The sequence below is a fragment of the Poromitra crassiceps genome (genome assembly GCF_964638095.1).
Source record: "Poromitra crassiceps genome assembly, chromosome: 17".
NCBI lineage: Eukaryota > Metazoa > Chordata > Actinopteri > Beryciformes > Melamphaidae > Poromitra > Poromitra crassiceps.
In genome coordinates, this window is record NC_139635.1 from 25814377 (window position 1) to 25824646 (window position 10270).

The following is a 10270-nucleotide window of genomic DNA, read 5'->3' on the forward strand; positions in this document are numbered from 1 at the left end:
CAATTCCAATCCGCCCCCTTACTGCCTCAAGCCCTTAGAGGCGCGTTCACGTGAAGGGAGTGAGGGTTTAGGGATGTCCCACAGTGAAATCGCAAAGTGAATGAGGGCTCGGAGTGAGCCCTTTCTGCCCCCTTACCGTAAGGGAGCAGCGGTGGCCACTTACGCAAAGGGAATTGCCCACAATGCATAGCGTTGTGACGTATAAAATGGGGAAGGCTGCAAATATCTGTCAAAAAAATAAAAGAACACACGCGCGAAACGAACGGGGTGTTTGCGAGTGCGCTGGAATGCCTTAATTGACAATGAAACATTACATTAATAGGGATTTCAGATTAGACAAAAATATTATATCAGAGGAATGTTATTAGTATATGTTAATAGTTATTTTACACAATCCTAGAATAATCATCGATCATTTCTATTACAATTGCAATCCACAACTTTTTTGATGAATGAGAAATCGTTTTACCGAATCTGTAGGCTATTGTACAGTATTGACATTGTGTATAATGTTGGGTGACATGTCATTATTATGCTTATTTTAATTATAATTACACATGTTGCAGATTGCAGATTTTGCAGTAGGCTACATTTATTTTTAAATGAGCTGTTGTCCACTCGGAGCCAGAGCCTGGATGAGAACAGACTCATCAGGGAGTCTATTCCTCAAAGCGTCTTGACAATAAACAATATATAGCGAACCCCAAACGTGCCAGAGTCAACATCATCTTGTCAAGTGCAAAGGGCCCTGCTGTCCCAATCCTCTTATTTATCCAATGTGGATCCCTTCCACACTTGATGACTCAACCACTTTCAGATGGCGGCCATTAGAGGGACTGAGGGTTCAGGGCTTGAGTGTTTAGGGGGCGGATTGGAATTGGGCCACACACTCACTGTCTTGATTCTTTCTTACCTTTCTCTATGGAAACAGAGAGACACCAGCGGACCCAGATGTCACCGCTGTCAGCAGTGTGACAAAACATTCACAAGACTTCACAACTTACAGCGTCATCAGAGAGTTCACTCAGGAGACAGATTATACTCCTGTCAGCAGTGTGGGAAGTCTTTCAGAGAGTCAAGTACCCTAAGAGCACATCAACGCATCCACACTGGAGAGAAGCCCTTCCACTGTGACCAATGTGGAAGCAGGTTCAGTCAGTCAAGTGACCTAACAAAACACAAACGCATCCACACTGGAGAGAAGCCCTTCCACTGTGACCAATGTGGAAGCAGGTTCAGTCAGTCAAGTGACCTAACAAGACACAAACGCATCCACACTGGAGAGAAGCCCTTCCACTGTGACCAATGTGGAAGCAGGTTCAGTCTGTCAAGTGCCCTAACAACACACAAACGCAGCCACACTGGAGAGAAGCCCTTCCACTGTGACCAATGTGGAAGCAGGTTCAGTCAGTCAAGTGACCTAACAAAACACAAACGCATCCACACTGGAGAGAAGCCCTTCCACTGTGACCAATGTGGAAGCAGGTTCAGTCAGTCAAGTGACCTAACAAGACACAAACGCATCCACACTGGAGAGAAGCCCTTCCACTGTGACCAATGTGGAAGCAGGTTCAGTCTGTCAAGTGCCCTAACAACACACAAACGCAGCCACACTGGAGAGAAGCCCTTCCACTGTGACCAATGTGGAAGCAGGTTCAGTCAGTCAAGTGACCTAACAAAACACAAACGCATCCACACTGGAGAGAAGCCCTTCCACTGTGACCAATGTGGGAGCAGTTTCAGTCAGTCAATTCACCTAACAATACACAAACGCATTCACACTGGAGATAAGCCCTTCCACTGTGACCAATGTGGGAGCAGTTTTAGTCAGTCAATTCACCTAACAACACACAAACGCATTCACACTGGAGAGAAGCCCTTCCACTGTGACCAATGTGGGAGCAGTTTCAGTCAGTCAATTCACCTAACAATACACAAACGCATTCACACTGGAGAGAAGCCCTTCCACTGTGACCAATGTGGGAGCAGGTTCAGTCAGTCAACTGACCTAACAAGACACAAACGCATTCACACTGGAGAGAAGCCCTTCCACTGTGACCAATGTGGGAGCAGGTTCAGTCAGTCAACTGACCTAACAAAACACAAACGCATTCACAGTGGAACAGGCTACTGGTGTGTCCGCTGTAAGAGAATGTTTGCTCAGTCTGGTAGTCTGAAGAGACACCGCTGTATCTAACCTGCTGAAGAGCGCCTCCACTGTTTGCAGTGGGAACTTACCAGCTTCTCTCTGTCCAACCAAACATTTCATGAATAAAAGTTTAGTGATAGCAAAGTCTGACTGTGCAGAACTATGTTTGTTTGTTTCTCAGCCATAAAATCTTGGCAGTGGATTGTAGAATGTTAACCTCAATGTCAAAATGTCATTACAAAGTAAATAATATAGTCTGGATGGAGAGCTTTAGAAATTGCTGTTTGAAGTAAATAAATGGCCAAGTGTTCTACTGGAAATTTCTGACCCTTGCTTTTGAGGTTTTAAGACTTTGGAAAAGACATGCCTGGATTTGAACCCACAACCTACCACATCATGAGGGGCTGCTGCTGGTGTTGGGGAAACTAGTTTAGACCTTTATTATGTTTATTTTTTTCTCTCACATTATTTTTTATTTCTCCTCTCGTTTCCTTACTGATTTATTTCATTGATGCTCCTCCAATATGGAGAATTTGTTTTGTTATGTATACGAGATACAAATGTGTGTAACTTTTCAGTTTTGCAAAGGGTGTGTGGAGGGAATGGGGGTTATTAACCTAAACAAATGAGTGGTCATATTAAAATGTCATTCTCCCTGTATCACGGTGATGAATATGCACTCGGTAAATAAATGAATACAAAAAAGAAGCAGCTGGCGACTGCACATGTATCGGAGGAAGCATTATGTTAGTCCAGTGGTTCCCAAACTGGGGTACGTGGAGCTACTACAGGGGGTACTTGAAAGAAAGTAGAAAATGGAAAAATGTAAGAACAAATCATGAAAATTAATAAAACGTTAAGAAAATGTTTTATGGTTTACCAAACTAGCTATACTTCCCAATGAAAAGTAGTTAAACTACATCTTAACGAATCTCAATAAATGTTTGCTTGTCAAACTAAAACTACATCTGAAATCTGAGTCTGGAATCTCATAATGTTACACGGAGGTACACCTGAACTGACACTGAGTGTAGGTGTGTTTGTTCCAGTAAAGTAGGCCTACAATCTGAGCCACACTCAGGAAAAAGGATGCTTTCTTTTATTTGTATGATATACGCACGTAATTGCCTGTATGTGAGCTTAGGGATGGAGTGCAGGTGTAGGTACAGGATCTCCTCGGCTTACACAATCTGTTCGCTCTACGCTCTTGGTGTGTATAAGGACCTTTAGTCTGCAACTTTATCGCAGAAATGTGCCCAAGACTTTGCTTGTTTTTGTTGCCAAATAGACCCTTCTCACAGGGGGCATTTTGTGTGGAAAAGGCAGGGTAAACAGGTGCAAGCAAAACACTAATGAGGGTTTCAAACTTCCATGATTGGAATTTGGAAACCCTCCTTAGTGTTTTTCTTGCACCTGTGTTTATTCTGCCTTTTTGACACAAAATGGCCTCCGTGAAAATGGTCTATTGGTCTTGTTGTAAGAGCAGCAGAAATCTGATCTGATGAAATCTGTGATTGGCTGTATTGGGTCTTGGGCTGTTTTTGGTCTCTGTCAATAAATAATCCTAGAACTATTGTAGGCTGCATGTTGCCATATCAAAATAAATATGGAAAAATAAAATGTTGGCTAAGTTTCACTGATTATACATGAAACAATATATTATATGCTGCTACTGACTAGTCAGGTATGTGCAGCTAATTGTCTGGCAGCTCATTAATAAAAGGTCTACCTTTTATTAACGAGCTGCGAGACAATTAGCTGAAAGTGAACAGGCTGTTCTCAACTGGACTCTAGTTGGTAACAGCCTGTTAACTTTCTCCATCAGCCCCCGTTTTTATTCTTGTCAATGCCCTGTTTTAAAAGGTGCTATACATACATGCAGCATTATATCAGAGGAATGTTATTAGTATATGTTAATAGTTATTTTACACAATCCTAGAATAATCATCGATCATTTCTATTACAATTGCAATCCACAACTTTTTTGATGAATGAGAAATCGTTTTACCGAATCTGTAGGCTATTGTACAGTATTGACATTGTGTATAATGTTGGGTGACATGTCATTATTATGCTTATTTTAATTATAATTACACATGTTGCAGATTGCAGATTTTGCAGTAGGCTACATTTATTTTTAAATGAGCTGTTGTCCACTCGGAGCCAGAGCCTGGATGAGAACAGACTCATCAGGGAGTCTATTCCTCAAAGCGTCTTGACAATAAACAATATATAGCGAACCCCAAACGTGCCAGAGTCAACATCATCTTGTCAAGTGCAAAGGGCCCTGCTGTCCCAATCCTCTTATTTATCCAATGTGGATCCCTTCCACACTTGATGACTCAACCACTTTCAGATGGCGGCCATTAGAGGGACTGAGGGTTCAGGGCTTGAGTGTTTAGGGGGCGGATTGGAATTGGGCCACACACTCACTGTCTTGATTCTTTCTTACCTTTCTCTATGGAAACAGAGAGACACCAGCGGACCCAGATGTCACCGCTGTCAGCAGTGTGACAAAACATTCACAAGACTTCACAACTTACAGCGTCATCAGAGAGTTCACTCAGGAGACAGATTATACTCCTGTCAGCAGTGTGGGAAGTCTTTCAGAGAGTCAAGTACCCTAAGAGCACATCAACGCATCCACACTGGAGAGAAGCCCTTCCACTGTGACCAATGTGGAAGCAGGTTCAGTCAGTCAAGTGACCTAACAAAACACAAACGCATCCACACTGGAGAGAAGCCCTTCCACTGTGACCAATGTGGAAGCAGGTTCAGTCAGTCAAGTGACCTAACAAGACACAAACGCATCCACACTGGAGAGAAGCCCTTCCACTGTGACCAATGTGGAAGCAGGTTCAGTCTGTCAAGTGCCCTAACAACACACAAACGCAGCCACACTGGAGAGAAGCCCTTCCACTGTGACCAATGTGGAAGCAGGTTCAGTCAGTCAAGTGACCTAACAAAACACAAACGCATCCACACTGGAGAGAAGCCCTTCCACTGTGACCAATGTGGGAGCAGTTTCAGTCAGTCAATTCACCTAACAATACACAAACGCATTCACACTGGAGATAAGCCCTTCCACTGTGACCAATGTGGGAGCAGTTTTAGTCAGTCAATTCACCTAACAACACACAAACGCATTCACACTGGAGAGAAGCCCTTCCACTGTGACCAATGTGGGAGCAGTTTCAGTCAGTCAATTCACCTAACAATACACAAACGCATTCACACTGGAGAGAAGCCCTTCCACTGTGACCAATGTGGGAGCAGGTTCAGTCAGTCAACTGACCTAACAAGACACAAACGCATTCACACTGGAGAGAAGCCCTTCCACTGTGACCAATGTGGGAGCAGGTTCAGTCAGTCAACTGACCTAACAAAACACAAACGCATTCACAGTGGAACAGGCTACTGGTGTGTCCGCTGTAAGAGAATGTTTGCTCAGTCTGGTAGTCTGAAGAGACACCGCTGTATCTAACCTGCTGAAGAGCGCCTCCACTGTTTGCAGTGGGAACTTACCAGCTTCTCTCTGTCCAACCAAACATTTCATGAATAAAAGTTTAGTGATAGCAAAGTCTGACTGTGCAGAACTATGTTTGTTTGTTTCTCAGCCATAAAATCTTGGCAGTGGATTGTAGAATGTTAACCTCAATGTCAAAATGTCATTACAAAGTAAATAATATAGTCTGGATGGAGAGCTTTAGAAATTGCTGTTTGAAGTAAATAAATGGCCAAGTGTTCTACTGGAAATTTCTGACCCTTGCTTTTGAGGTTTTAAGACTTTGGAAAAGACATGCCTGGATTTGAACCCACAACCTACCACATGATGAGGGGCTGCTGCTGGTGTTGGGGAAACTAGTTTAGACCTTTATTATGTTTATTTTTTTCTCTCACATTATTTTTTATTTCTCCTCTCGTTTCCTTACTGATTTATTTCATTGATGCTCCTCCAATATGGAGAATTTGTTTTGTTATGTATACGAGATACAAATGTGTGTAACTTTTCAGTTTTGCAAAGGGTGTGTGGAGGGAATGGGGGTTATTAACCTAAACAAATGAGTGGTCATATTAAAATGTCATTCTCCCTGTATCACGGTGATGAATATGCACTCGGTAAATAAATGAATACAAAAAAGAAGCAGCTGGCGACTGCACATGTATCGGAGGAAGCATTATGTTAGTCCAGTGGTTCCCAAACTGGGGTACGTGGAGCTACTACAGGGGGTACTTGAAAGAAAGTAGAAAATGGAAAAATGTAAGAACAAATCATGAAAATTAATAAAACGTTAAGAAAATGTTTTATGGTTTACCAAACTAGCTATACTTCCCAATGAAAAGTAGTTAAACTACATCTTAACGAATCTCAATAAATGTTTGCTTGTCAAACTAAAACTACATCTGAAATCTGAGTCTGGAATCTCATAATGTTACACGGAGGTACACCTGAACTGACACTGAGTGTAGGTGTGTTTGTTCCAGTAAAGTAGGCCTACAATCTGAGCCACACTCAGGAAAAAGGATGCTTTCTTTTATTTGTATGATATACGCACGTAATTGCCTGTATGTGAGCTTAGGGATGGAGTGCAGGTGTAGGTACAGGATCTCCTCGGCTTACACAATCTGTTCGCTCTACGCTCTTGGTGTGTATAAGGACCTTTAGTCTGCAACTTTATCGCAGAAATGTGCCCAAGACTTTGCTTGTTTTTGTTGCCAAATAGACCCTTCTCACAGGGGGCATTTTGTGTGGAAAAGGCAGGGTAAACAGGTGCAAGCAAAACACTAATGAGGGTTTCAAACTTCCATGATTGGAATTTGGAAACCCTCCTTAGTGTTTTTCTTGCACCTGTGTTTATTCTGCCTTTTTGACACAAAATGGCCTCCGTGAAAATGGTCTATTGGTCTTGTTGTAAGAGCAGCAGAAATCTGATCTGATGAAATCTGTGATTGGCTGTATTGGGTCTTGGGCTGTTTTTGGTCTCTGTCAATAAATAATCCTAGAACTATTGTAGGCTGCATGTTGCCATATCAAAATAAATATGGAAAAATAAAATGTTGGCTAAGTTTCACTGATTATACATGAAACAATATATTATATGCTGCTACTGACTAGTCAGGTATGTGCAGCTAATTGTCTGGCAGCTCATTAATAAAAGGTCTACCTTTTATTAACGAGCTGCGAGACAATTAGCTGAAAGTGAACAGGCTGTTCTCAACTGGACTCTAGTTGGTAACAGCCTGTTAACTTTCTCCATCAGCCCCCGTTTTTATTCTTGTCAATGCCCTGTTTTAAAAGGTGCTATACATACATGCAGCATTTTAAACATCAATCTTGTCAAATTAATTGTGATACCTTTGTATAATTACTGGTAGCCTATTGTTAGTGCTAGTGTTTCAAGTCCAAATGTAAGCGATGTATAGTTTAACTATTCGTTTTTGATTTTGACATATTAAAGTTTGTTTGGCACAACTCATACTAGTTAACTGCTGCAGTGCACTGCCACCCAGAGAAGTGCCTTTTTTGTTGTTGATTCGTCTTATATAAAACTCTGATATTACACACTCCGGTCCAGTAGGTGGCGGTATGCACCTATACGCGTTGGTTGCAATCCGCCACTCACGCTCACGTCAGCTCGGCTGGTAGGCAGCGATTAGCTAAAGCTACATGAAGTTTTGATGTAGCGTTAGCTAGCTAAATCTGTGGTTGGAAAAAACATTTTTAAGCGAATAATCTTAGTTACAACTAGATTGAGCTAACAAAGGGCAGCTTTGTGTTTATATGTGTGGAGTTTGGGAACTCACGATCTCTAGTTCAAGTTAGCTTGCTGCCTGGACTTACGCCCGAGGTGAGTGATCACTAGCATTAGCTAGTTTACAACCCTGAAAGTTCGCCCACGTAACGTTAGTGGCAAAATCTGTAACAACAAGATCGAGTTAACAATCTAGGTCTGTGTTTAAATGTGTGGTATTTAATCTGTGTTTTGGGAACATCGCGTGGTGTCAATAGGCTTTAGGAACAGCCTAGTAGTGTATTGCTGCAGTACGGGGCACATTGTTCTCTCAGCATAGAGCTTGTGCTGAGTGCTGACACGAGAAAACGGCACTAATTTCAACAGAGGAAAGTGTAACCAAGACATAATAGTTACAAAGCCCCATTGCACTATTTGTTCAACTCAGACTTTTTCAAGATAACAAAAAAGCAAAGTAAAAATACTGAAAATCCCTCAGTCAGCATCACATGTGCCGAGGGTTGTGCAAAAAGGTGTACTGTACTGTACACTGTGAGGAGATTTCAAACATTGTTACCTCTATGAGGTAGAATAGTAAAAGAAGAAGAAAGTGCTGTAAAAAGTTGTCATTATCTGGGTGCTCAGTCCAAACTGTCTGAGCCTTCTAAGAAAGTGAAGCCGTTGTGCCAAATCTGCCAATTTGTCTCAAGTGATAGTAGTCAGAGAGTGAATCAAGTGAGGAAAGAGAGGTCGGGTCCTTTTCTTGTAGGAATGAAAGGTAGATGGAGTTTCCCAGTAATCCTCACGGAGTGGGAAAGTTCTTGAAAAAGAAAGTGCGAGCTGTTAAATCTGTAACCAGAAGTGGAATGGTAATTATGGATTGTGTGTGAATGCTCAGGGATTGAAAGTCATCAATATAAGTAAAGTATAGAGATTATTGTAGGGTGGAGGGCTTCCCACTTGGAAGCGATCAGATGAAAAAAGGAGTTGTAACTAAGTGGTGTGGCGGCGTGCCACTTGATGTTGATGCTGAGACATTTGAGGATATAGAAGGTGTGTTTGAGGCAAGAAGGATGACGAGATTTAGAGAAGGTAAGGAGGAGGATAGATGGTATGTCTCTGTGTTTGACTTTAATAAATGAGAAGTTTCAGGAAACAGTGTTTCTCAGAGGGCGCCTCTCAGGTGTTTTTGCTGTCAACAGTAGGGTCATGTAGCTGCCATGTGCAGAGGAGACAGAAGATGTGGTCGATGTGGGAAAGATGATTGTGGAATGGAGTGTGAAGAGCAGGCAAAGTCAATGACCAGATTGCTTTGTTATGTTTTAACATGTTTAACATCTGAATGTTGCTTTATTGTCCAGTTCTTCAAGGCGAAGGTGCAGCAAACTTTGTGGCTCCACTCCTCATCTGTGAAAATGATGAACCTCATACCTGAAGATGGTCCTGAGGCTTCCACCTCTGAGGCCATCCCCAAGAAGCCCAAGCGGACCACCCACAGAAACAAACACACACAGCCTGAGGTGGCAGTGGATGCAGCGGCCCAATCATCTCATGTCAGCTGTGAAGAGAGTCCTGTGCTGGACGAGGAGCTGGCGACGGTAGAGGAAGAGAAGGCTGACAAACAGAGCCAAGGGAACAATACGGAGACGGAGAGAGAGCCAGACAGGTCATCAATCACAGCCGCTTCTCCACCTAAGATGCCCTCACCTGAGGTGGTTGTGAGGATCTCTGCATCCGACCGCTTGTCAGCTGAGATGGCCAAGAAACAAGAAGCCTCTCCTGGCCGCACAGTGACTAAAGTTGTGATAGCTGCGACACCTAAGAGCTCACGACGGAGCTCTGTGCGGCACTCCCTTAAGCTGCGCCACTTCCTGGCAGGGCTGCACCACCGCCGGACACAGGGGTCAGCACAGCGGGCCTCCAGGCGTTCTTCACTAAAGAAGAAGAAGCAGCGCACGGGCGACTCCGCCAGCAGCAGTAATGTCTGTGGTGAGTAATGAGCCTTATTTGGTGGAACGTGTCCTAAGTGTGGTTTGGGAGTTTGTCTTGCAAGTTCCACACATTCAAGCTGGCTAAGCAATAGGTCATATTGTTCTTCTTTGGCTAATACCCCCCCCCTTCCCACACACATTATAGTGGTCTCTTCCATGGAATCTGAAGAGGATGGACAGGCGTAAGTGATGAGTAAAATATTTCTTATGCATGGGTGAATGTGTAAAGGATCATTTTCTAATAAAATGTATTATTATTATTACTGCTGTTTTTGTGGGTGTTCCCTGCCTTACCGTCTGTCTGTTTGATGATGTCAGAGCTGATTGGCGGGAAGAGAGACATCTGTCAGAGGAGGAGAGGAACATTTTTGAAATTAATCCTTCAGAAGAGGTGAGAA

General features: G+C 42.9%; 1 protein-coding gene across 1 annotated transcript; it reads left to right on the forward strand.

Annotated features, from left to right (window-relative positions):
* Positions 1-7856: 7856 nt before the first annotated feature.
* LOC310792287 (uncharacterized protein) lies at positions 7857-9878 on the forward strand (the record flags this gene model as incomplete). Its single annotated transcript, XM_083654009.1, has 2 exons — positions 7857-7998; positions 9243-9878. Exon 2 carries the CDS (start codon positions 9297-9299, stop codon positions 9876-9878), a length of 582 nt encoding a protein of 193 aa, XP_083510135.1. The 5' UTR covers positions 7857-7998; positions 9243-9296.
* Positions 9879-10270: the final 392 nt, after the last annotated feature.